The sequence below is a fragment of the Leucoraja erinacea genome, chromosome 4 (genome assembly GCF_028641065.1).
Source record: "Leucoraja erinacea ecotype New England chromosome 4, Leri_hhj_1, whole genome shotgun sequence".
In the NCBI taxonomy this organism is placed as follows: Eukaryota; Metazoa; Chordata; class Chondrichthyes; order Rajiformes; family Rajidae; genus Leucoraja; species Leucoraja erinaceus.
In genome coordinates this window covers 61,363,958-61,391,566 of record NC_073380.1, presented here as the reverse complement: position 1 = coordinate 61,391,566, position 27,609 = coordinate 61,363,958, and the positions used below count along the sequence as shown (strand labels likewise).

The window sequence follows — 27,609 nt, the reverse complement described above, 5'->3', positions numbered from 1 at the left end:
AACGAAGATAAACCAATTGCTGGAGTAACTCAGAGGGACAGGCAGCGTATGTGGAGAGAAGGAATGAGTGACGTTTCGGGTCGAGACCCTTCTTCAGACTGAGTCGGGGGAGAGGGAGACTAGAGATATGTTGAAGGATAGGGTGTGAAAACGACAAATCAAAACAGACGTAATGTGTAGGAAGGAACTGCAGATGCTGGTTTACACCGAAGATAGACACAAAAAAATTGCTGGAGGAGCTCTGAGTTATTCCAGCATTTTTATGTCTATCTTCAGGTCAATGCAGATGATGATGATGATCACAGAAATGTAGAATGAATCATTGTTAGTTAGCTGTGACGTTTCGACTTCTTCATACCCCGACTCCTTTTCTTCAGAGATGCTGCCTGTCCCCCTGAGTTGCTCCAGCGTTGTGTGTGTGTGTGTGTGTCTATCTCCGTTCTTTGTTGCATCGTTCACTCGCTGCTGGGTTGCAGGCGGGCGGGCGGGCAGGCGGGGGGAGTGGGAAGGTGCTTGTCAGCTGGGGTGCAGGCGGGCGGGCAGGCGGGGGGGGAGTGGGAAGCTGCTTGTCAGCTGGGGTGCAGGCGGGCGGGCGGGGGGGGGGGGGGAGGTGCTTGTCAGCTGGGGTGCAGGCGGGCGGGCGGGGGGAGTGGGAAGGTGCTTGTCAGCTGGGGTGCAGGCGGGCGGGCGGGCGGGGGGAGTGGGAAGGTGCTTGTCAGCTGGGGTGCAGGCGGGGGGAGTGGGAAGGTGCTTGTCAGCTGGGGTGCAGGCGGGCGGGCGGGCGGGGGGAGTGGGAAGCTGCTTGTCAGCTGGGGTGCAGGCGGGCGGGGGCGGGCGGGGGGGTGGGAAGGTGCTTGTCAGCTGGGGTGCAGGCGGGCGGGCGGGCGGGGGGAGTGGGAAGCTGCTTGTCAGCTGGGGTGCAGGCGGGCGGGCGGGCGGGGGGAGTGGGAAGGTGCTTGTCAGCTGGGGTGCAGGCAAGGTGCTTGTCAGCTGGGGTGCAGGCAACGGGCATCGCTCGCTCGCTCGCCGCGCGTCCTTTTGCTGCAGCCCGGGCGTGACGCTCACAGCGTGACGCTGCTTCCTTCCAACATGGCGATGGCAGGCCGGTGATGGGGGAAGCTCGGTGCTCGGCACAGCAACGCCACAGCTCCCGGCCCACCTCGACACCCGCTGCACCGGCACCGGCCCCTGCAACTGCAGCCCCCCTTCTCACCCCCTCTCTCTCCTCCTCCTCCTCTTGTTGATCGCTGCTGGCCTCAAGGGGGGTGGCAAAGGGAAAAGGAAAGAGAAGAGAAGCGAATAAATTAATAATAATCGGAAAATCCAGCAGGAGAGGGAGGGAGAGAGGGGGGAGTGGGGGGAAGAACCCCGGGCCGCTTCCAGTGTGGGCAGCACGACATGTATGAAGGGAAAAAGACGAAGAACATGTTTCTCACCAGAGCGCTTGAGAAGATTTTGGCAGATAAGGAGGTGAAGAAGGCGCATCACTCCCAGTTGCGCAAAGCCTGCGAGGTGGCATTAGGTAAGAAAGGATTACTTCACATATTTATAATACACACAGTGTTCAGATGTTTAAATTTACAGACACCGCGGTGATTTGTAAAAGTAAATGTAAATAATTTCATGCCTAAAACGTGTCTTTATGCGTAGATATTCAGGCTTGTGTCAAACAAGTGCAGGGCCTATGTCATCTGACATATTGTAATCTGGTATTGTATTTACGAGTACGTATTTATATTTAAAGTATAAGGTTTCATCGTTGCCCTTTCAGAAGAATAAAATAAACAAAAATGATGAAAGGTATTGGCAAGATTCAAGTCGAGGGACTCGACAAAGTATATACGGCTATTTTCTGAACTTGGATGACAAGTGGGAAGTGTATGGTAATTGAGATAGGGCGATATGTTTTTTGTGCAACGTCGTGATGATCAGAAAAGACTGGGCATTTTCTATGACTGCACAGATGCTGTAGGAAAGGGAGCAAAATAAAGGAAGCAGACATTTGCAGTCACTTGATATGGAAATAAAGCTTACACGACTGACAAGCCAATGAAAAATAAGCTCATCTCACCTTTTCTAACCCTTCATTACTTAGAAATTTAAATATGTTTCTAAAATTTAAAGAGCAACGACGAAGATCAGATGATACTAGATGATAATGGACTAGGAAGTGACAACCTTGTACAGATTAATGTTGCAAGATGACACACAGTTCATTCAGGTATTAAAATTCACACAGACGGAAATTTATCTGAACATATCAGAATATATATATATATATATATATTTTTTTTTTTTTTTTTAAATATAGTTTTGTGAAATGCAGGTCAAGTTGATGTTCAAGGTTTTGTTGCAGATGTGATAAAATTAAAGTGTGCAAAGTCTGTGATGGGTTAAGGATTGAGAATTATTAGATTAAAAATATATTTTGTTTTAAAGTTGCTGTTGAAATAATAGCTAAAATCTGGATGCAAAAGGTACACATTAACTTCAACATATCAGAGGAGATGGTACTTAATAATTGTTTTGAAGTTTTGATTATATGTTGATTTTTACAAAAGGTTGATGTAAATATCAATAGCAGTATGTCTGAGTTACCATAACATTTTCAAGGTGGCTAACTGGTTAAAGTTGATAATTATACATGAGGCATTTACATTGCTCAACTACTTTAGCCAATTGCATTTAGTGATGCATTTACCACGGGGGCAAGGGAGATGTGAACTAATGTGTAAATTGCTTTGTGACTTTATATTTAAGGCAAAGCATAGAATATTTTCCATGATATTTCTTTTACCTGGACTATGTGCACATATTCATTTTGCTCCTAATTTCTTAATTTTAATTGATACTACTGACAGTTGCCAGCTCAGCAAGCAGTTTGGTAAAATTTATGTAAACAATGTGGATTTGGAGACCTTTATCAAAGAAGTGGCAGTGTGGTATATATGTACATGGATGATTATTGCCCTTGAGACCAGGCATTGAAGTACTGGTGAATTACTTTAGGTTGACACTTGATGAGAAGGTCTTGCTTTTAAATGTATTTTTTGTAATGGGTGTACAAAGTAAATTGAATAACAAGCATAATAATACAGCTAGTGTACTCTGGTCTTGACTGATAAAAGAATGGCTTGATTTTGAAAAGAAACTGAAATTAAATTTACATGTTACTTGAATAAAATGCTAACTGGGTCTGCAGTGTATGAAATTGTAGATGTTGTTGCTTATGTAGATTAATTATTCATTTAATCAACCTTTCAGTCTATACCAAAGTATTGTGTTTAAAGTTTGGTATAATTTGTTTAAGTTCATTAATGCTTTCGCCAAATATTTTGTATATTAGTATGCTGCAAGCTCAGCCTCATCAAATTCAAAGGCACATCATGAAGTGCAAGAATTTGGTCTGTTATTGGCTTTAAATGGTTTGGAAATAAAACAAAATGAATTGTTGAGTGAACATTTTATTTGGTACCAATATTTCCTTCCCACTCCCACCTACTTTGAAAAGTAATTGTATTTCAAAGTACAGCTGATAAATAAAATGCATATTTTACAAGCTATTTATGTTATAACGGGTGCACACTTGCCAGTGTGTCTGTCAATGTTTCTGAGTTTGTTCCAGGAACAGGTGCAATAATAGTATTGTGAATTCTACAGCAGTTGAATGGAAAGATCGATGTTTTTCCATGCCCGCTTAGAGTTATTTATTTACTGTGCATTAATTTCTAAGCTTCATCCCTTGTATTTGAGCACAGTGCAATTAAAATTTATGACTGCTTTGTTGATGGGGTAAAGGAGTTGAGCGTTTACTATTGATTGTAAGAGCTAAACAGATGAAATAAATATTATCATGTTTTCAAAAACAAAGGAAGTTGATATATTTTCAATAGCAAAGGAAGTTGACCATATTGTATATTTCTCAACTGCAGTAAATTTATCTTTTAATGTGTCAGAATTCCTTTCTTGCAATATGGATGTATTTTAATAAATGTGCCTTGGAGCATTGAATATGAACTAAATTCAATCCAAAGGGTGGTTTAAAATGTATTATGCTTTTTATGTTAAAGTTTTATTGAGTCAAATATAGTTTTAAAATCTTGTAATATTTTTAAAAGTATATTATAGGGGACAAATTGTTGTTTGCTGTAACTGATGAGGCTGAACTTGAATTAGAGATGGTCAAATGGTACAGTATAATTTACACACATCTTTCTTTGTTGGCTTATTGTTTACTTACATAAAAATTAAAATATTACTTAAACATTAAACATGTTTATTGCTGGACAGTTGCAGTATGAGTAGGTTCATTCCTTTTACCCACAAGGGTAAGAGGAAATCAAAGTGAAAATACTATTCATTTTTTAGATTATAAAAATCCATCCTACTGAATGAAGTACAATTTGCATATCTCACGCAGATTACGCAATTGCAAAAAAAACACAATTTTGTGTTGAAGTTAATAATACATTTAGACATGTAATGACAGTAATGTAAACCAAAACTATGATTTCTTATGAAGTACAGAATAACATTTGATCTTAAAACTAGAGAGTGCTTGTTAGAGGTATTGAATCAATTGTGAACAAAAGACAAGTGGCAGGATTACAATGAACACCCCTTGGCTTCAATGTTCGTGGTAGTTGCTGAGCCTGGGTGGGGAGGCCAGACTGAGCTGCCTCTCTACATTCGAGAAGTGGAGCAGGCTCACAAGATGAGTTGGCTGTTGGTGGCATAAAATGGAACGCTCTCACTTAGAAATCCTCAAGGGTGGTGCAGTTGCACAGCAGTAGAGAGCTACCTTACAGCATCAGGGACCTGGTTTCAATCCTGATTATGTGTGCTGTCTGTACGGAGTTTGTACGTTCTCTCTGTGACCACATTGTTTTCTCAGAGTGCTTCGATTTCCTCCCACACTTCAAAGACATACAGGTTTGTGGGTTAATTGACTTTGAAAAATCTTAAATTGTTCCTGTTGTGTGGGATAGGGTGATCGCTGGTCAGTGTGGATTCGGTGGGATTAAGGGCTAGTTGTCGCGCTGTATCTCTAAAGTCTTAAGGTCGAAAGACATCCACAGCTTGCCACCAAGATGTCTAAAAATTATTCAAATTGATTAAAAAAAATGTAACTTGAGCAAGCAAAATTCAGTTTGCTGTTAGTCTGCTGGCTACCTGTTAAACTTGAAGGTCTAAATCCACCACTGCTGGACTTGATGTTGCGTTTCACCCTGGAGCTGGAGATCAGATATCTTGGCACCTGACCTTCAGTTCATCTTGTTTGTTTGGCTGAACATTTGCAAGAATCTGAGGTTCTAAGCCATGGATGGCTGAGAGCCGGAAGAACTGATTAACAGCGAACTGAATTTGGCCCACTGTTCTGAGATGCTCCTTTCCTTTTGGAAAAGTCGCAATCTTCAACTCTGACTGATTGGCATGGTTGGATCTGCAGTTGTTTTGCTTATTAGGCATTAAAATGAACTGTTTTAATGTATGCAAAGGCAAGAATTCTGTTAGTAAGGGAAGCAGCCCACCAAGTAGTTACCTGTTTTCTTTCTGACTTTAGGGAAGAAGCTAGGGGAATAATATCAATGGATAAGCCAATATGTTCTGGTGGAGTGAGTGCTAAATTGAAAATAAGCACAATTTTTGAGATGTCTGTACTACAATTTTTTGGAATAATTCTTCATTCATACGAAGTAAAAATGAGCCTTTGTATGGATGTTGAGGTTAAATGGCTTTGCTGAATCCTTTTGTTTTATATTGGAGTATAAAGCCATTTTGCATAATGTGAGCCGCATTTTCTTGTTCATGTTACGATATCACTTCATCGGTGATAAATGCTGGCCTTGATTTGTTAACTGTGTAATTTATCACTGAAGGTGACTTTAAAAAAATAATGAAAGTTAACTACTTGTCTACCTTGAATTATTCAAGGCCGGTGACCCTATTCAAAAGAAGGCATTCTGTTACTTATACCAACCTTGGTGTAAAGCTCAGAGTGTGGGTGAGAAGTGAACTTGCCTGTCAGCTTAGTCCTGAGCAACTGTGAGGTCTTGCACTTTGGGTCGTTGAATACAAGGGAACATATACAGTTAATAGCAAGATTCTCAATACCACCGATATACATAAGGATTCACGATCCAAATCCATAGGTCCCTGAAAGCGTCACATTTATTATAGATGGAGTGGTAAAGGAGGCAAATGGTAGACTTGCATTCATCGGTTGAGACATTAAGTATAAGAGAAAATAAGTAATCTTGCAGCTCCATAAAACTTTGATCAGGCTATATTTGGAGCATTGTATACAATTAGTTTGGGTTACTTTAGAGAAACATCGTGGAAACAGGCCCTTCAGCCCACAGAGTCCTCACAGACCATCGGTCACCTGTGTACTAATCTTGTTTAGTTGAGAGATACAGCGTGGAAACAGGCCCTTCAGCCCACCAAGTTTGCGCCGACCAACGATCCCCGCATACTAATGCTATTCAACACACACTAGGGACAATTTACAATTATGCAAGCCAATTAACCTGCAAATCTGTACGTCTTTGGAGTGTGGGAGGAACCCAGAGATCCCAGAGAAAACCCACGCAGGTCACAGGGACAACTTACAAACCAGTTCTATGATATTCTGGTCACCCCTTTGCAAGGAAGGCTGTGGAGGCTGTAGAGAGGGGGCAAAAGAGGTTTACCAGATTAGGGGGTATAAGCTATAAGGAAAGGTTGGCAAACATGAATTGTTTTCTCTAAGGTGTCCGAGATTAAGAGGATTATGAGAGGCATAGAATGGTAAGACGACAGAACCATTTCCCTAAGGTGGATGAGTGGTGGAGAGACAGTATCTGTTTCCCATAGTGGATATGTCAAAGACTGGAAGGAGTAGCTTTAAGGTGAGTGCGGCAAAGTTCAAAGGAGATGTGTAGGACATGTTTTTTACTGTGAGAGAGAGAGAGGGGTGGGTGCCTAGAACACACTGCCAGGGATGGTGGCGGAAGCAGATATGATAGTGGTGTTTAAGAGACTTTTCCGTAGGCACATGGATATGCAGCAAATTGAGGGATATGAATCAGACTAGCACAGGAGATTAACTTGGCACAGACATTGTGGGTTTGAAGGGCTTGTTCCTGTGATGAAAGTGCTGAGTAACTCAGCAGGTCAGGCAGTATCTCTGGAGAAAATGGATAGATGATGTTTCAAGTTTGAAGAAGGGTTGTGACTTGAAATGGCACCTATCTATGTTCTCCAGAGATACTTGATCTGCTGAGTTACTCCAGCACACTGTGTCCTTTTCTGTATTGTTCTATGTTCCTCTTTAGTTCTCAGTTTGCCATTGCAGTGCACAGATGCAGATGTTAGAGTTGAGGTGACTCTTCAATAGCACATAGCTAGTGTCTCTATGAAGCCATTTGCCAGAAGAAAACTCTCTCTGACTTAGTGGAAGAATGACGAGGTAAGAGAGCGCTCCGAATTTGATTATTATGGATTGAGATTAAGTGTACATGGTCATTCTATTTACAAATAAATTGTATCAGATTAATTTATGCCAATTACCACAATTTCATGGAAGATATCTTTGGTACCAATGTAGTATTACCAGGATTAATCTTAAATCAGACTTTGTTTATTTGCCACCTTAAGTATCTTATCTTAACATTGTCTTGATGGGTATTGGAAACAAAATCTTGATCTATAAATCCATATATTATATAATGCTGACTATTTAGGTGTGGCAGTTTGTTTATCGATGAACAGTGAATAATGGTGACTTAAGCAACTGACCAGATTATACACATGTAAAAGAAAAATCAAGGCATGTGCACAAAGCAGTTTGGAACAAATAAGTTATTGTGAGTTGACTTGTTAGGATACTTTTTTTTAGGAACTGAACACTGCTGACAAGGTCAGCATTTATTGTACATTCTAATTGTCCTTGTGGTGAGCTGCCAAAGTGAAATGTCACACTCTTTCTGGTGAAAGTATTCTCACACTACTGTCGGGTAGGGAGTTCAAAGATTTAGACCCCACAATGATGGAAGTGTGTCAATTTATGTTTCCAAATCAGAATGATGCAAGGCAGATGGAAACCTGAAGGCGGTGGTTTTCCCATGCATCCGTTGCCAATGTCTATCTTGGTAGTTGAGTCTTGGTTTTTGGAGATGCTATAGAAGTTGGCTGCGCGGTTGCGGTGCATTTTGCTTTTAGTATACGCTGCAGCTGCTGTACAGCGGCATAGGCAATGCGAATTTACAGTATTGGATGAGATATCATCAAGTCCACTGCTTTGTTCTGGATAGCTTCATGAGAATTGTTGGAACTGCACTTTTCCAAGAAATTCTACTCTACAGATAGGTGTTTTTGTGCTTGAAGGAATGGATTTTGGGGTGAATGGAGGCGAGTTTGTCACCACAGGATACCAAATTTGTGGTTTGATCTGGTATTTATGTGGCTGATCTAGTTGAAATTCTTGTCGTTACTGACAGGATGTTGATGGTGAGGGATTCTGATGGTAAAGCCCTTGAATGTTAAAGATATTTATTGACGTGAATATGAAACTAAATTGAAACTTGGCAAAGTAAACATTTGGAGGTAACATTGTTGATGTAGGAATAGTCTTGCCTTCTATTGTATTTTATCTTCGACTGTAATGCAAAACGCCTTATTTTTTGCAGTGCCACATTGTGTCTTACAAAGCAGTTCCATTACCCTCGAAATAAACTCTGACATATAATTTGCCTTTTCTGTTGACTATGAAAATTCAAAGAACTTTCTGGACTCTAAGAAGTGGAAAACTTATCTTTTTTTCCCAACAAAACAGAAAAGTGTGTTACTTGTTCAGATTGGCATATCAAGTTATTATCTCAAGGTAAACTCTTCACACAAACTACCCTAATATCTTGTGTATTTCAATTTCAAGTTTATCTATTATTTTATTTCCCTTATGTGCCAAAGGTATTGTATAAATTTAAGTTTATTTTAGTAATATGAGCCACATACACATTTTACTTTCCACTTAGCATTAAATTACTTTTGTTACAGATAATTCTACTTCCAAATAAAAACATTCATAGCCTGTTGAAGGAGAAAATCCATTGGGAAATGGGACTCAGCAAACTTGCAATATCAAAATTATGATTGCATGTTTGTATTCATCAATTGTATTCAACGAATGGCATGTATTATTTCTTACCAATAACATACATTTTGTGGTACACGTAGGTGCTTAGCAATCACATCTTGCATTCATGTAATCCATTTGAAAGCATTCAAAGGCACTCCATTACTGCAAAGATCCTAAAAGAAAAGAAAAAGCTCGAATGACCACTAGAATACCTCGATGTGCTTTAAGAAGATTCTTACAGTGAAATAGAAGTATGAGGATCTGGGGATTGCATCCCTAAACAGTGTGTCCATGGTTTGGATCAATGCAAGAGAAACTTAAAACGCTAACAAAGGGTGTAGCTAGATGAGACTGGAAAGATAGAGAATTTAGTGATTTCAGAATGTCATAGAAAAACAGATTGGTCTTGGGTCATTCTAAAACATTGAACAGGCAACACAGGACATTTAAAATATGAAGTACACAAAAATGCTGGAGAAACTCAGCGGGTGCAGCAGCATCTATGGAGCGAAGGAGATAGGCAACGTTTCAGGCCAAAACCCTTCTTCAGACTGAGGAAGTCTGAAGAAGAGTCTGAAGAAGGGTTTCGGCCCGAAACGTTGCCTATCTCCTTCGCTCCATAGATGCTGCTGTACCCGCTGAGTTTCTCCAGCATTTTTGTGTACCTTCGTTTTTCCAGCATCTGCAGTTCCTTCTTAAACATTTAAAATAAAACGCAGGACATAGATGCAGTTATTATGCTGGAAACGTCTGTAGTTAGTTTACAAGCTTCCCCGAAAGCAATGCGATGATGGACACTCTCTTTCTTTGATGTTAATTGAGGCAGTTATTGGCTGGAATGTAAAGGATTTTACCCTTCTTGAGGTTGCACAATAAGATCTTTTACTTTGACCTGTGAGTGTTAATGGGATCTTAATTTCACATATTTTGATACAGGATGTCAATTTCCCATAAAGGGAAGATTGTGAAGGGATAGCAGGCCACAAACATTGTAAAATAAGTATTTAAGATGTCATCATGAAGTTGATAATGAACTTGGAAGCCTTAAGCTATACGGTAACCAGGGTACCGGCTCAGTTGAAATGACTCTGATTTCATAATTAGTGTTGCTTTTGTTACAGCCTTATCAACCTCAGATGTTTCCCTGACTACAAATGTGTATCCCTTAAGTCTCCCTGCTCTTCTGCTTATTCATTGTTTTTACCAAATTTTGGGTCTCTTTTGTCAGCACCAGCAAGGCTTTGTGCATCGTCAGGCCTGCAGGATGATGTGTAGTCAGTCATATGGGACTGATGCCAGTTATTGGTGCCTTCCTGTATGACCGCAGTGTCTTGGTTATGATCCTTCCCATTGCCTCAATGTGTTCTTCACAGATTCCTTGATTGTTCAGGATCACAATTGAGAGTACTGCATTTTGCTGCCATTTGCATCCATGTGAGGGAGATGGATCTGAAATGGAGAGAATTAGGACTAAGAATATGTGAGGGTCAGTTTGGAGGTGGTACAAAGTATTTAATAGTCATAGGCATACAACACAGAAACAGGTTCTTCTGCTCCCACTGTTGTGCCTACTTTCAAGAACACATTTCCATGCCATTGTGCTCGTCTGGATACTCTGTAAATGTTCTGAGAGTACATCCCTCCAACCTCAGACAGTGTGTTTGAGATTGCCACCATCCTCTGAGTGAGCAATTTTATTAATCAGAATCCCTCTTGCTCTTTCCTTGATGCTGTGCATCTGATTTCAGAAGTCTCCCCAATGAGGCAAAGTTTCCACTATCCATCTGATCTATGGTCCAAATAATTTTGAATACCCCTGTTAGATCCATCTTTAGCTTTCTCCATGATAAAAAAACCAAATCTGGCCTATCCAACTTGGCTCCATAACTGAAACATTCCAACCTGGGCAAATTCTTAGTAGGTATCCTTTGCATCATTTCCTTTGCAATCACATTGCTTCTACAGTCCAGCAGCCAGATCTGTACAACTGTTGCCTAACCAACATTTTATAAAGACCTCCACACTGTCAGTGTTGTCTTATGTTGATGTGTTGCTAGTAAACTGATTGTATTGCCATTTTCTGTAAAGCAAAGCCACATCCTCTGCACCTATTCTGTATGTAGGCAGAGGTATCTGAGATTGTCCTGCCTGTTTGACCCAGGTGAATTACCTGTTTCAGTTAAAGGATTTGTTTAAACTTCAATAGTAAACTTTATTTGTAATAAAAAATATATCCAAAATAAGAACCGTGCAACTCGTAATACATTCTATTGTGTCTTTACATTAAATATTGCTTCTTTTATATCCAGTCGTGTTATTACAACTCTTTGGCCATACACATAGGACCGGTGACACATATGGCTTCGTGTGGTGATATACCTTCCCTTGTTTGTGCGGTGTCAGCACCAGGTGCAGTATCCTCATCTAGTCCTGTAAATCCTCCAGACTATAGTCCAGGGCTGCCACGGAAACAATGATGCTACCAAATTTGACTGGAAGAATTTGAAGCGAGGTCACAGCACAGGGTCTTCCCAACTCTTAATACTGAGGCACTGGGACTCTGCTTAATAATTTAGTTTAGTTTATTGTCACGTGTATTCCGTACGGTCAAACACTTTGTGTAGGAAAGAACTGCAGATGCTAGTTTAAATTGAGGTAGACACAAAATGCTGGAGTAACTCAGCAGGACAGGCAGGACAGGCAGCAGGACAGGCATTCCCAGAGGCAATTTGGACCGTAAACGCCTATCTCACCAGGGACTAACTCTACAGAACGTTTTTCCCTTCCATTATTTATTATGAAAAAGAATATGTGTGTTATGATTGTGTTTATAATTTGTTTGGTTGTTTTGTTGTTTGTCTTTTGCACAAAAGTCCGCGAGCATTGCCACTTTCATTTCACTGCACATCTCGTATGTGTATGTGACAAATAAACTTGACTTGACTTGACCTCTGGAGAGAACGAATGGGTGACATTTCGGGTCGAGCCCCTTCAGACTGATCTCAGGGGAGTGGGCGGGATGGAGATAGAATGCAGTTGGAGACACTGAGACTGGTGGGAGAACTGGGATGGAGAGAGAGGGAAAGCAATGACTATTTGAAGTTGGAGAAGCCAATGTTCAAACTGTTGGGGTTTAAAGGGGTGTAAGCTACCCAAGCAAAATATAATGTGCTGTTCCTCCAATTTGTGCTGGGCCTCACTCTGACAACGGAGGAGGCCAAGGACAGAAAGGTCAGTATGGGAATGGGAGGGGGAGCTAAAGTGTTCAGCAACCGGGAGATCACGTAAGCCTAGGCAGACTGAGCGAAGGTGTTCAGCGAAACAATCGCCAAACCTGCGCTTGCTCTCACCGATCTACAGGATTTGACACCTGGAACAGCGGATACAGTAGATGAGGTTGGAGGAGGTGCAAGTGAACCTCTGCCTCACCTGAAAAGACTGTCGGGGTCCTTGGATGGAGTTGAGGGCGGAGGTGAAGGGACAAGTGTTGCATCTGCTGTGGTTGCAGGGGAAAGTACCTAGGGAGGGGTAAAAAGCTTTTGTTGTGTGCTAACCAATCAGCGGAAAGACAACACACGATTACAGTTGAGCCATTCATAATGTACAGATACATGATAAGGACATGATAAAGCAAGTAAAGTGAATAAAGATAGTCCAAAGGTCTCTAAATGAGGTGGATAATAGTTCAGGACTGCTCTCCAGTTGAGGTAAGATGGATGGTTCAGTTGTCCGATAACAGCTGGGAAGAAACAGTCCCTGGATCTGGGGAATTTGCTACATTTATTAGTAGTGTGTTGCTTATAGTAAAGTAGTTCCTGTTAAGGGTAGAAATTAATTCACCATGGGATGTCTGTCGCCTGAACTCTTGAGACTATCATGAAGTTTTTTTAATGCAAAACATGGAGATTGACCATTAGTTACTTGATACTGGGTTTTTTTCATCCAGGTTCTTCATGCATATCCATTTAATTCATATTGACTTATTTTTTCAGTGACAATATTGATAATTCTGGTGAAGTAAATGTTTGTTAATGGTATGTGTCTATCACAGTGTCCTCCATAATGTTTGGGACAAAGCAATATCATGTAAATTAAAGTAGTCATGTTTAGTATTTTGTTGCATATCCTTTGCATGCAATACTGCTTGAAGTCTGCAATTCATGGGCATCACCAGTTGCTGGGTGTCTTCCAGGCCTGTATTGCAGCCATCTTTATCCTATACTTGTTTTTGGGGTGAGTCCCCTTCTGTTTTCTCTTCAGCAAATAAAAGGCATGCTCAATTTGGTTCAGATCGGGTGATTGACTTGGCCACTCAAAAATTGACCATTTTTTAGCTTTGAAAAACTCCTTTGTTGCTTTAGCAGTTTGTTTGGGATCATTGTCTTGCTGAGGAATGAACTGCCGGCCAATGGGTTTTGAGGCATTTGTTTGAACTTTAGCAGATACTAGACTAAGTAGGACCCGTTGGGTCCCAGCATCACACAGGAGGGCTGGTCATCCAACGCAATATTCCACCTCTCCACCAATTCTAATATTGGTGGCCAGTTGGGGAGGGGGGGGGGGGGGGCTTCTGGAGCGCTAGTATGGGTGTCGTGGGCTGAAGGGACTGGTTTCCAGAGGGCTAGTATGTAAATTGTGCGCCAAATAGATTCTTGGGCTGGCGTCTCAGTCAATCAAGCCTGTTGTGCTGGCAACTTACTCACGGCTGGTGGGCTGGTACTTGACTCACGGCTAATCCTTGAAATTCTATTTCAAGCAGGGTATAAGGCCACCAAATTCAAGTGCAGTTTCTTACCACTTCTAGCAGGGTGCAAGGCCACCAAATTCAAGTGCAGTTTCATACCATTTGAAGTAGGGTGCAAAGCCACTAAAGACGGCTAGTCTTGACCTCTCCCTCCTCCATCTTACAGAGACTGAGCCACACCCACATTTCCGGGTTTTATAACCCCTCCCCCTCCCCCCCCCCCCCCACCGGAAAAGGTGTGGCTTTCATGGAGTGATTGACAGGAGAGAGATTCTCAATCTTTTTTAATAAACTAATAACACTTTTATTTTTCATTGATGGGAAGAATTCTCTGCACCTGCTCAGCGGAGGGGGACTGAGAAAGATGGCCAAAAATCACAGCCGTAAGTGGTAGCGTTTTATCTAAAATCAATGTACCGTGCAAACAGGAAGTAAGTGCATTTACAGTAGTACCTTTTAACTTCAAGCCAAAGCACCCAAACCACCATTTGCAGTAAGTAGTGCATTTCAACTTCATGCCTTTCAGTAAGTGGTGCCTTTCAACTTCAAGCCAATGCACACAAGCCACCATTTGCAGTAAGTAATGCCTTTTAACTTCAAGCCATTGTATCCAAGCCTCCATTTGCAGTAAGTAGTGCCTTTGAACTTCAAGCCAAAGCACCCAAGCCACCATTTGCAGTAAGTAGTGCCTTTTCTACTTCAAGCCAAAGCTCCCAAGTCACCATTTGCAGTAAGTAGTGCCTTTCAACTTCAAGCCAAAGCAACCAAGCCACCATTTGCAGTCAGTAGTGCCTTTCAACCTCAAGCCAATGCTCCCAAGCCACCATTTGCAGTTAGTGCCTTTCAACTTCAAACCAAAGCACCCAAGCCACCATTTGCAGTAAGTAGTGCCTTTCAACTTCAAGCCATACCCAAGCCATCATTTGCTGTAAGTAGTGCCTTTCAACTTCAAGCCAAAGCCATCATTTGCAGTAAGTAGTGCCTTTCAACTTCAAGCCAAAGCTCCCAAGCCACCATTTGCAGTAAGTAGTGCCTTTCAACTTCATGCCACCATTTGCAGTAAGTGGTGTCTTTCAACTTCAAGCCACACCCAAGCCATCATTTGTAGTGACTTTCAACTGAAAGCCGAAGCAGTAAGTAGTGCCTTTCAACTTCAAGCCACAATTTGCAGTAAGTAGTGCCTTTTAACTTCAAGTCACACCCAAGCCACACCCAAGCCATCATTTGCAGTAAGTAGTGCCTTTCAACTTCCAAGTCAAAGCTCCCAAGCCACCATTTGCAGTAATTAGTGCCTTTCAACTTCAAACCAAAGCAACCAAGCCTCAATTTGCAGTAAGTAGTGCCTTTCAACTTCATGCCACCATTTGCAGTAAGTGGTGTATTTCAACTTCAAGCCACACCCAAGCCATCAGTTGCAGTAAGTAATGCCTTTCAACTTCATGCCACCATTTGCAGTAAATGGTGTCTTTCAACTGCATGCCACATCCAAGCCACACCCAAGCCATCATTTGCAGGTAGTGCCTTTCAACTTCAAAGCTCCCAAGCCACCATTTGCAGTAAGTAGTGCCTTTCAACCTCATGCCACCATTTGCAGTAAGTACTGCTTTTCAACTGCAAGCCAAAGCACCCAAGCCACCATTTGCAGTAAATAGTGCCTTTCTACTTCATGCCAGCATTTGCAGTAAGTAGTGCTTTCAACTTCAAGCCACAATTTGCAGTAAGTAGTGCCTTTCAACTTCAAGCCAATGTACCCACGCCCCCCATTTGCAGTAAGTAGTGCCTTTCAACTTCAAGCCAAAGCAACTTCAAGCCACAATTTGCAGTAAGTAGTGCCTTTCAACTTCAAGCCAATGTACCCACGCCCCCCATTTGCAGTAATAGTGCCTTTCAACTTCAAGCCAAAGCTCCCAAGCCACCATTTGCAGTAAGTAGTGCCTTTCAACTCATGCCATCATTTGCAGTAAGTAGTGCCTTTCAATTTCAAGACACACCAAAGCCAAGCCAAGCATTTTAGAACCAATAGACATTTTATTTGCAAGCTTTAGAACTTTGCAAGCTTTAGAACCAATAGACATATTTTTGCAAGCTTTAGAACCAATAGACATTTTTTTACAAGCTTTAGAACCAATAGACTTTTTTTGCAAGCTTTAGAACCAATAGACTATTTTTGCAAGCTTTAGAACCAATAGACATTTTTTGCAAGCTTTAGAACCAATAGACATTTTTTGCAAGCTTTAGAACCAATAGACACTTTTTGCAAGCTTTAGAACCAATAGACATTTTTTGCAAGCTTTAGAACCAATAGACATTTTTTGCAAGCTTTAGAACCAATAGACATTTTTTGCAAGCTTTAGAACCAATAGACATGTTTTGCAAGCTTTAGAACCAATAGACATTTTTTTGCAAGCTTTAGAACCAATAGACATTTTTTTGCAAGCTTTAGCACCAATAGACATTTTTTGCAAGCTTTAGAACCAATAGACATTTTTAGAACCAATAGAAGCTTTAGAACCAATAGACACATTCTGCAAGCATTTTAGAACCACTAATGGCACTTACATTTGAGTAGACATGTGTTCAGTGTTATTCACAGCTCAGAGAAACGTGACTCTCTGCCTTCCTCCATCTTGAAGGGACTGTGTGGCACACCACTTCCTGGTTTTATAGTCCCTCCCCTCTGCCGCCAGCGGGGGCAGCAGAGAGAATGGGGAATTTCGTAAAAACATTAATATCTCTCATTTTTAATCGACGGGAAAAATCCTCGGCACACATGTGGCGGAGGGGGGCTCTGAGCAAGGTGGCCAAAAATGACAGCCGTAGGTGGCGGCGGACTCTCGGAAATCGCAGCACAGATGGCCAAAACCGGTCAAGAACAGACTTTTAGTAATATGGATATAGTTATCTTATTATGTTTATCTATGGTTGGGTCAGTTGCATTGTCCAGTTCTAGTAATTTTATTTCCTGTTCTATCCGCTGAAGTTCTCTTTTATTTTCCTTATTTTGAAAACTTTGGTAAGAGATTATGACGCCGCGAATATATGCCTTGAAAGTTTCCCATAATAGCGGTGCAGAAATACCCAGCGTGTCATTTATTTCTAAAAAAATGTTTTGTTTGTTCTTTTATATACTCATAGCCCTGCGGGTTATTTAATATGTGTACATTGAATCTCCAAAAAGGTTTCATACCTGGCATTTCCTCAATTTAAATGAATTTTGGTTGCCGGGTGTCTGCAGCCCAATTGTTTGCCTCTCCTTTTTAACATGTTTGTGTTCACAAAATGAATTTTGGTTGTCGGGTGGCTGCAGCCCAATTGTTTGCCTTGGCTTGGCTTTTAAAATCGTTGCAACCGTTGGATGCCTGCCCAAGCATCCATACGGCCCACAATGTCTATACTAGCCCTCTGGAAACCAGTACCTTTGGCCCGCAACACCCATATTAGTGCAACAGACAGCCCCCCCCCCACTGGCGAGCAGTATTGGAATTGGTGGAGAGGTGGAATATTGCATTGGTGACCAGCCCTCCCGTGTGATGCTGGGACCCAACGGGTCCCACTTAGTCTAGTGTTTATTAAAGGTTAGAATGTCAATAACTTGTAAAATATAGCATCAATCTGAATGAAACTTGTGTAATACACATCGCAGAACAATCGCGTACTGTTTTTGCGGAGTTTCGGTAACAAACATGTGAGTGGTTGGTGCGTGGAAAACGAAGGGTGGTGGAGGCAGATACGATATTGGCTCATTATGTGCAAGGAATGGACAATGTAAGGGTTTTCTCCAAGAACTTCAGTGTCATAGAAACATAGAAAATAGATGCAGGAGGAAGCCATTCGGCCCTTCGAGCCAGCACCATTGTGATCATGGCTGATCGTCCCCTATCAATAACCCGTTCCTGCTTTCTCCCCATATCCATTGACTCCACTAGCTCCTTGATATTATCTGGTTCAAGCCTGAGAGAATGTTTGATCAGAAAGATCACCACATCAGTATGGTATTCTGATCTCTCGTTGTGCTTTAACAAAAAAGAATAGACTTCGACTTTTTCCTAGCCTACCCCACAACCACCAAGTCTGAGGGAAGAACCTCCATTGCAGTACGACGCTGAATCTTTACATGACTATTTAGTTCCTGATTATCCCCAAACTGGTAGGTTATGGCACTATGGGAAGATTGTATTATGGTTACATGAGACTGTTGGGCATTGGTCTCTTTGGGTACAGTTTGTTTGGTACCATTCTGCAATTGCTGAAGGTATCGTTCTTTTGTGCTGCTGGGAACTGGTTGTAGACTCCATACTAATGGGGGAAAAGGACACAAAAGCACTGAAGTAAGTCTGCGGGAACGCAACTTCTCTGGAGAAAATGGATAGGTAATGTTTCTGGTTGGGACCCTTCTTTGGCCTGGTTTTACATGAGGTGGGGTTAATTTGGAGTTTTATTCCACTGAGAGAATGTGGATGCACAGTATAGAATGGAACGGAATACTTTATTGTCACGTGACAAGGCACAGTGAAATTCTTTGCTTACATATCCAAGGTATGCAAATAGCGGCCACCTACGGCGCAGAGGAAGTTACAAAGTACGCTGGCTCTTCCTTTGTTCTCCTTCTCCCCCCTCCCTCGTGGTGGGTCCTCCATTGTCCGTTGTTCTTCCCTTTCCCTCAGGGCGATCCCCCAAAGCTGGGTCCTCCATTGTTCTTCCCCCCCCCCCCCCCCCCCCCCCCCCATGGCTCTTATCGACCACCAACTGCGGGTCGACCCGCGAGGCTCAGGATGGTTTGAATGGTAAGAAAGAATGCTACATTCTCCATGGTAAACCTTGTCTGAAGCTCAGTTCGTATTTCCACTGACCTCTGAAAGTCATTCAAAGTCTGACCTCTTAATGTCTCCACATTCAAAAGTATTTTTGTTTATTTAAAAAGACTTAACGAACCAATATTAGAATTGTATATTCTGTTTCGTGAGATACAGTGCGGGGGAGGAGCAGCTAAAGGAGGTTGTGAGTGGGGTGACTCAAGATCGAGCAAGCTTAAAAGATTGGTCACATGTTCCCCTGTGCATGCTGTTAACCTAGAAGATGCATGCTATTGACCCAGTAACATGTAGAATTTGTCAGTGAGGAGGATAACTGCTCTGTGGACAAGTGGAATGTTGTCCACACAGCTTGTAGCTGTCCCTTCTGTAAAGATCAAACAGTGAATTGGGCTAACAGGGCATAATAACGCTGGACTGTCTTTGAAGTGTTAAATCATGAAAAATAATTCTAATAGCTGATAGATTTTCTAATCATTTACTTTGGGCAAGTGCCAAATAGCGTATCCATAGGGTCAAGTAATCAGGAGATGCTTTGAAATAAGTCTACAATATTTTAAGAAGCTGCTCTTTTATTGGCCCAATGACAGAATGAATTGAAATAGCTGCTGTGAAACTCAGTAGCTGCAGAAAACACTGTTGGCAACGTATTAAATTTCCTATTTAGCAAGTTTTTTAATCAATAGAAACGCATCACAATTTTGGACTGGTTCATTTTCTGACAGGGAAATGATTGGCTATACCATTAAATTGTGATGTGAGTCACAGTGCATTCTAAATAGCAAGATGAGAGCAGTGTACAAACCTTCGTACAAAAATTTGTTGGAATCAAGCAATATAGAATACAATAAACACTTGTTATAACGGACCATGGGGGAAGGGGCGGGGGATGCTGTCCGTTATTGCCGATTGTCTGATAGGCAGCAACTCTACCACTGGACAGTCACGGTGGCGCAGCAATGGAGTTGCTGCCTTGCAGCAAATGCAGTGCCGCAGACCTGGGTTCGATCCCTATTACGGGTGCTGTCTGTTCTCAGTTTGTACTTTCTCCCCGTGACCTGCGTGGGTTTTCGCCAAGATCTTTGGTTTCCTCCCACATTCCAAAGACGTACAGGTTTGTAGGTTAATTGGCTTGGTAAATGTAAAAATTGTTCTTAGTGGGTGTAGGATAGTATCAATGTGTGGAGATCGCTGACCCGGTGGGCCGAAGGGCCTGTTTTCGTGCTGCATCTCAAAACTAAACTAACCTAAATCGAGCAAGAAGCGGCCGTCACGGTGACCGAGTGCTTCCTGTCTGTGGCAAAAGCCTGAAGAAAATGCTATCCACAGGGGCGACAATGTGAGCCGCAAGAACAGCATCAACCAGACTGTTGGGTTAAGAAGAACTCACTGGTGCACCTTGCGAGCTGGGCGGTGGCGTTGAACGCCAGGGCTGAAAGCGGCCTGGGAGGCAGGTTTGCATTGGCCGGTCTGTCCACTAAAACCAAAATCCCTTATAAAGGGATCCGTTAAAGCAAGGGTTGAATTAAAAATATATCTATGATTGTTTGTTCTGAATCATTTATGCAATATCTTAAATGTGCAAAATTCTATTAATATAATGTGTGCACTGTTAAACAGTCATGCATATTTCTAAAACTGGAACATTTAGATAAAAAGTGAAAGTTTGGGAATCACTGAATTCATTTTGCTCACATTTTATCAATCGAATAAGTATTGTTACCTTTGATAGGTAATTATAGAAATAGATAGAAATTACCTTTAGGCCATTTGGAAAAATGGGCTGAAAGATGGCAGATGGAGTTTAATGCTGATAAATGTGAGGTGCTACACCTTGGCAGGACAAATCAAAATAGGACATGCATGGTAAATGGTAGGGAATTGAAGAATACAGTTGAACAGAGGGATCTGGGTATAACCGTGCATAGTTCCTTGAAGGTGGAATCTCATTTAGATAGGGTGGTAAAGAAAGCTTTTGGTATGCTAGCCTTTATAAATCAGAGCATTGAGTATAGAAGCTGGGATGTAATGTTAAAATTGTACAAGGCATTGGTGAGACCAAATCTGGAGTATGGTGTACAATTTTGGTCACCCAATTATAGGAAGGATGTCAACAAAATAGAGAGAGTACAGAGGAGATTTACTAGAATGTTGCCTGGGTTTCAACAACTAAGTTACAGAGATAGGTTGAATAAGTTAGGTCTTTATTCTCTGGAGCGCAGAAGGTTAAGGGGGGACTTGATAGAGGTCTTTAAAATGATGAGAGGGATAGACAGAGTTGATGTGGACAAGCTTTTCCCTTTGAGAATAGGGAAGATTCAAACAAGAGGACATGACTTCAGAATTAAGGGACAGAAGTTTAGGGGTAATATGAGGGTGAACTTCTTTACTCAGAGAGTGGTAGCGGTGTGGAACGAGCTTCCAGTGGAAGTGGTGGAGGCAGGTTCATTGGTATCATTTAAAAATAAATTGGATAGGCATATGGATGAGAAGGGAATGGAGGGTTATGGTATGAGTGCAGGCAGATGGGACTAAGGGGAAAAAAAGTTGTTCGGCACGGATTTGTAGGGCCGAGATGGCCTGTTTCCGTGCTGTAATTGTTATATGGTTATATATGATAGTATAGTTCTTGCTTGATTCAGGTGTGCACAAACGGTAGGCCTTTTTTTGCCTTAGATCAGTAGGAAACGATTCTTGATATGAAATTACTGCACGGATTAGTTCTGTGTCCGTTCTTATTAATAGTTAATTTCTTGATTCAAATTCATCTTGTTTGTTGTTGTCATTCCTGTGATTCCAGAATGTTGTTGCTTATTTACTGAAGTAGTGATCTGTTTAATGGACATTTTTTCATTTTGTGCTTACCTATGCTTGGTTTTGCAAGGGATTAACAACAACACTTACAGGGGGTAACCTTGGTTGGACTGTATCTTGTTTTATTGTACTAAGAAGGGCATTGCAAAGTCACCATTGCCTACTGTTGGCACAGTGCTATTGGGCTTTATTACCTTTGGATAGTATATGTGTACCATGAGCATTAGCTTTTGATTTAGAATTGCCAGTAAAATTGTTTTGTTAAAAAGGATGACGGAGAGTGACTATTATCTTCCAGTATTATAAATTTCAAAGACACCATAAGTTTCAGGGATATTAAAAGGATAATATGTAGAATGCATATCAGTGAGAAATGTTTGTGAAGATTGGCAGTTCTATTTGGTATTGCATACAGCTACTGAGGATGACCTGCAAATTAGATTATTCCGGTTTCATTTGTGAAAATTATTTGACATTTATAAACAGTTAGTTTCACAAAAATCAATTTCAAAATAGTTATTTCTACAAGTCATTGCAGTTAATTAATTCGGGAAAACTTACTAAAGCAGATTCAATGTTGCCTCACTAACCTACAGTCAACGTAGCTTCTTTAATGTTTCCCTTAAAGAAGCAAGGCCAATGATAAGGGAGGACTCCTTGTTCTACAGTGTTGTTTTTGGATAATTTGGGACTGTAGCTTCCACTTTTAAATTTTAATAGAAACTAGACCAAGTGGGACCCGTTGGGTCCCGTCCCCTCAATGCGCGGTTGCAGGGGGGGGGGGGGGGGGGGGGGGGGGGGCCTGCTGCGTCACACACACACATACACACACACACACACACACACACACACACACACACACACACACACACACACACACACACACACACACACACACACACACACACACACACACACACACACACACACACACACACACCAACCACCCCCCTTGATTTTATATTAATATTATTCGTTCTCACCTTTTCCCCCATCTCCCGCCCTATCCACTCACGCATAGCCCCAAACACGCAGGCGCGGCTAGAGAGCGGGAAGGGGGGCAAGGGCGGAGAGAGGGCAGGGGCAGAGGCGGAGAGAGGGCAGGGGCAGAGGGAGAACAGAGACAAAGGGAAGAGGAGGAGAGCAGGGGCAGAGAGAGGGCACAGAGGCAGAGAGCGGCAGCAACCTCCCCACCCTGCGCTGACACGAGGACCCTGAGCGAGGCAGCGAGGGGACGGGCCGGCGGGCGAGGGGCCGCAAATTGGGCCTCCACAGTCTTCAGCTATGATCTTTGGTCTTCAGTCGACGGCTCGACTTCATCTCCGGCTGCGTCTTTTGAAAAACGGGGGAGGAGGGAGGCGTGGGGGGAGAGGGGGTGGGGTGACGTCACTCACAGCGCAAGGAAGAACAGCCCGCAGACCCATTGTGACATCATCAGTGAAAGACAGTCGTTTTTAAATTCAAAGTTTTGTCAGATTTTTGAACATTTTCAATACTAATTCGAGAAATAAACCATGACATTTTCAGATAAAGCGATTTTGGACTCCACTGGAAAAATGTCTACCAGAATGTGTAAAAAAATTTCCGTTACCGCGTTGTTTTTTCGAGAAGATGTGATTATACACACACAAGTCTCTGTGTGTATTAGTATAGAGATAACATATGAATATCAATTCATTCAAATTAGAATCAGAACAAAAACTACATGCGTATTCATCAGTTGTGGATGGTTTGATGAGCCAGTCGTCATGTTTGTTCACAAATTGTCTTCTGAAGAACTTGCGTCAGTACATAGCAATCATTCACAGAAATGTGCCCATATCATGGACTTGAATGTAATTTCCCTTAGAGCTTTAATGTAGAAAACATGACATAATCTTTCACAGGTGTAAATAAGAGAGAATTTTTTTAACATTTGATCAAATAAGTTATATTCAAGGTTGTAAAGTGCTGTCCTTTGTAATGGAGGAAACGGAGGTGCAAAGATAGAGGGGTAGAGAGATCTGGAGATAATCTCCGAACTTGAGGTCTAGATAACTGAAATGCAACCATTAGATGAGGGAATTTTGAATATTTATATCTGTTTTGCTCTGATAATCCTTAAAAGTCTCCACTTTGATTCTTGACCCCTTTATCTTTGTAAATGTACTGATCTTTGCCAACATTATTAAGTAATTTTTTTAATGCATGATTATATCGCCAGCTTCATTCTTGTATCACCCCATAAACCAAAGACTATTTCCTGCACTGTTAACATCAAGCGTTTTGGTGGCGCTATGGTGGCTTAGGACGTGCGCCATTTAGCTCCGCTCCGCTAAACGCCGAAAAAATGTGAGGGGGAGAGAGAGAGGGAAATTTGTCTGTGAAACGGCATTTGTAATCAATAAGTTGTCATAAATTCACTGACTTTGAGTCGGTTAATACGTCAAAACAGTACTAATAGAAAGTTGTAATAAGTGCCTTATATGTCAAATTAGTCAATATTCAACTACTTAATTAGAGCACATTAAGATACTTAACCTCTTGGGAATGCTAATTCCCTGATGGATTTAAATACTGTTAAACTTTTTTGGGGTCTGTTTTGTTTAGTTTTTATTAACTTCTTAAGGTGCAGAGTTACTTAATATTATCTACGGAAGTTATCACTAACCCAAGCACCGTTGGGTGGTATTCACCAGCAGCATTTCTATATGCTGCAATTTCCGTTGTTTTTCTTTTTTCACTTTTTTTTACTAAATATCTTAACTATTTTTATTAATGCACATTTTTCTTGGAGATATCTCTGGGGGATAGGGCACAAGGGGACAGGGCTCACCCACCCAGCAATTAAAGGAAATATTTCAAATAATGTGTAGGATCATTTGAATCAAAGGAAACCATGTAAGTTTTAAAATGCAAGATGATGTTGCTAGGAAAATTGGAGGAATTACATTTTGTAGTTGGAACGTTAGGGGCATTGACGAGCCAATTAAAAGGGGCAAAGTACTAGCCCATTTAAAATCTGTTAATACCGATATAAACTGTCTACAGGAGACGCATCACAAAAATGGAGCTCACAACAGGCTGAAGGGTAGCTGGGTTGGTCAATTATATCATTCTACTTTTTCTTCCAAAGCAAGAGGAATAGCAATTCTAATTCGCAAAGGTATACCATTCAAATACAAATCCACTATAGCCGATAAGGAAGGCAGGTACATTATAATATCCGGGGAATTATACTCAACTCCATTGACTATGCTGAATATTTATGCTCCTATTTTTGACAATCCTCAATTTTTTAATAAAATATTTAATATAATCTCAGACTCCTGCCAGCAGAATCTGATAATAGGAGGAGACCTAAATTGTGTATTAGATCAATACTTGGATAAATCTTCATGTCAAAGGGTAAAGTACTCCAAAATCAACATCGAGTGAACTTTCAAATACGTATATAAATAATACAAATATACCCGACTTATGGAGTATTGCCAATCCATCCGTAAGAGAATACTCTTTTTATTCAGGTGTTCACAAAATGTATACACAAATTGATTATTTCCTGGTAGATGCAAAACTTATCCCTTTCACCTATAACAAAATCTTATTTGTGGTATATTTAGTATTATATCCATGAATGCCCGAATGTGACCTAATACTCTCAGCAAGGGGTTCTATGGCTAAGGCAATGTATGGATAGGAAGCTGTATGAAAATTGGATAATTGTTATGCCGATTGCTTTATTCTTGTACAATTGCTTCTAATAAAATAAACATTTAAAAAAAAACCTAAAAAAACATAAAGTCACAGATTTGCTGTGACTTTCTCCAAGCTAGTGTTGCTAGTTCAAGACATAATCTCTGCTCTTGCTTTAATGGCTCTGTAACTCCCCAGTCATTAAGCACAGACACTCGGATCACATTAAATCTCGATTTAGAAATCTGTTTTCTGGCTGGATGAGTTAAGTACGCTGTGTAGTATACTAGACTAAGTGGGATCCATTGGGTCCCAGCATCACAAGGGAGGGCGGGTCACCAACGCAATATTCCACCTCTCCACCAATTCCAATACTGCTCGCCAGTGGTGGGGGGCTGTCTGTTGCGCTAGTATGGGTGTTGCGGGCCGAAGGTACTGGTTTCCAGAGGGCTAGTATAGACATTGTGGGCCGTATGGATGCTTGGGCAGGCATCCAACTGTTGCAACGATTTTAAAAGCCAAGCCAAGGCAAACAATTGGGCTGCAGACACCCGGCAACCAAAATTGATTTTGTGAACACAAACTTGTTAAAAAATGGCGAGGCAAACAATTGGGCTACAGACACCAGACAACCAAAATTCATTTTGTGAACACAAACTTGTTAAAAAAGGAGAGGCAAACAATTGGGCAGCAGACATCCGACAAACAAAATTCATTTTGTGAACACAAACTTTTAAAAAAGGGCTGCAGCCACTTTACAACCGCATCGAGGGGACTCACCGTGGAGTAGACGTGCGTTCAGTGTTATTCGCAGCTCGGAGAGCCGTGACTCTCTCGCCTCCTGGTCTGGCAGAGAGTGAGTGAGGCACGACACTTCCTGGGTTTATAGTCCCTCCCCCTGCTGCCAGCGGGGGCAGCAGAGAGAATGGTGAATTTTGTAAAAACATTAATATCTCTCTAATTTTTCATCTACGGAAAAAATCCTCCACACTCATACCGCGGAGGAGGGCTCTGAGCGAGGAGGTCAAAAATGACAGCCGTAGGTGGCGGCATTCTCTCGGAAATCGCAGCACAGTCGGCCAAAAGCGGTCAAGATCAGAGATTTAGTAATATAGATATGTGCTGCACATCGTTTCTAAAATATCATTCCATTAAATCCATTGGAGTTACATTTTGGAAGATGAATGTTGTGTGCTGCTATTTGGGCATTTTTTATTCGCTGAGCAATGCCTTTTGCTACATCTCAACCTTTCAACTCTATAGTGCTTATACTATGTAAATGGGTGGGTATGATGAATCAAAGTATTCCCCAAGTTATTGGTAGTAAATGCCAATTCCACATCCCAAAAGTAAATGTTTTGATAATTTGTTTTTCTTCTCTCGCATTCTATGCTTTATTCTGAGGTTGTTGTCTAAAATTTGCATTTCTAACTACGGGAGTACACGTCAGAAATTTGTAACAATGTGATTAGCGTAAAGGTTTTGTAATTTGCATGTCTTAAACCAATACCAACTACTTTTTTGCAGGTAACATTAGCTAAGGCAGTAGAATATGAAGCTCCTTTTGATTCTGTGGTATAAGCCTATCTGAACATCTAATTCCTTTATTTTAAAACCACTATTTCATTCCTACTTTGAGAGATACAGAACAACAAAATGAAAGATATGCAAAAACGTAATGATGATAAAGGAAACGGGCAATTGTTAGACGTGTGTTAGGTGAGAACGAGTTACACAATGAGATTCAACAATATTACTTTGAAGCTGGTACGACTCGGGTGGCGGAAAGATGGAGGGGGGTGGGGGGATTCAAGGGTTACTTGAAGTTAGAGAAATCAATATTCATACCACTGAGTTGTAAGCTGCCCAAATGAAATATGAGATCTGTTCTTACAATTTGCACTTGGCCTCACTCTGACAATAGAAGAGTTTGCTATATTGGCCTTTGTCAGCATGTCTGAGAATGAAGCAAACAACACCTATTTTTTAAATTGATTTGCTGAGTCATTTCTGGATATCAGACAAAATCTTCAGGAACTTTGAATTGCTTTTCATTGGCAGTTGGAACTTGAAATCTTGAATGTGAATTACCAGATTGGGAAATGGATAATTGAGATAAATTGGCTTCAAATAATATGATTAATATGACTTGTAGTTCTACTATTTCAAAGGCTGGATTGGGCATTATACCTATGTAATTTGTAATTATGAGAAGAAAGAATGGAATAGAGTGTGAATAAATAAATAAATCTATGCTTGGTGTCTGTTGGCCGTCTCCAAACTTATCTACTCACAAGTACATGCACGGGATAGCCAGTACCACCACAAAACATCCAATTAGTTTAAAATAAACCTTTTGCAAATCCTTTTTGGCTTTTTAGCATTTTGTATTTGGGAAGATAGAAATTCAGGTAGTCCATTATGCACCACTTTTTATAAACCAAGTG

At 41.3% G+C, this 27,609-nt stretch overlaps 1 protein-coding gene across 3 annotated transcripts in view; it reads left to right on the top strand.

Moving 5' to 3' along the window:
• Positions 1–1,000: 1,000 nt before the first annotated feature.
• The window catches only part of arfgef1 (ADP-ribosylation factor guanine nucleotide-exchange factor 1 (brefeldin A-inhibited)), a 166,911-nt gene continuing 140,302 nt past the window's right edge, over positions 1,001–27,609 (top strand). For all 3 annotated transcript variants that reach the window (XM_055634414.1, XM_055634413.1, XM_055634412.1), the window contains exon 1: positions 1,001–1,522. In XM_055634414.1, the coding sequence (XP_055490389.1) occupies positions 1,399–1,522 (124 nt within the window). In that variant the 5' untranslated portion in view covers positions 1,001–1,398. The remainder of the gene's footprint in view (positions 1,523–27,609) is intronic.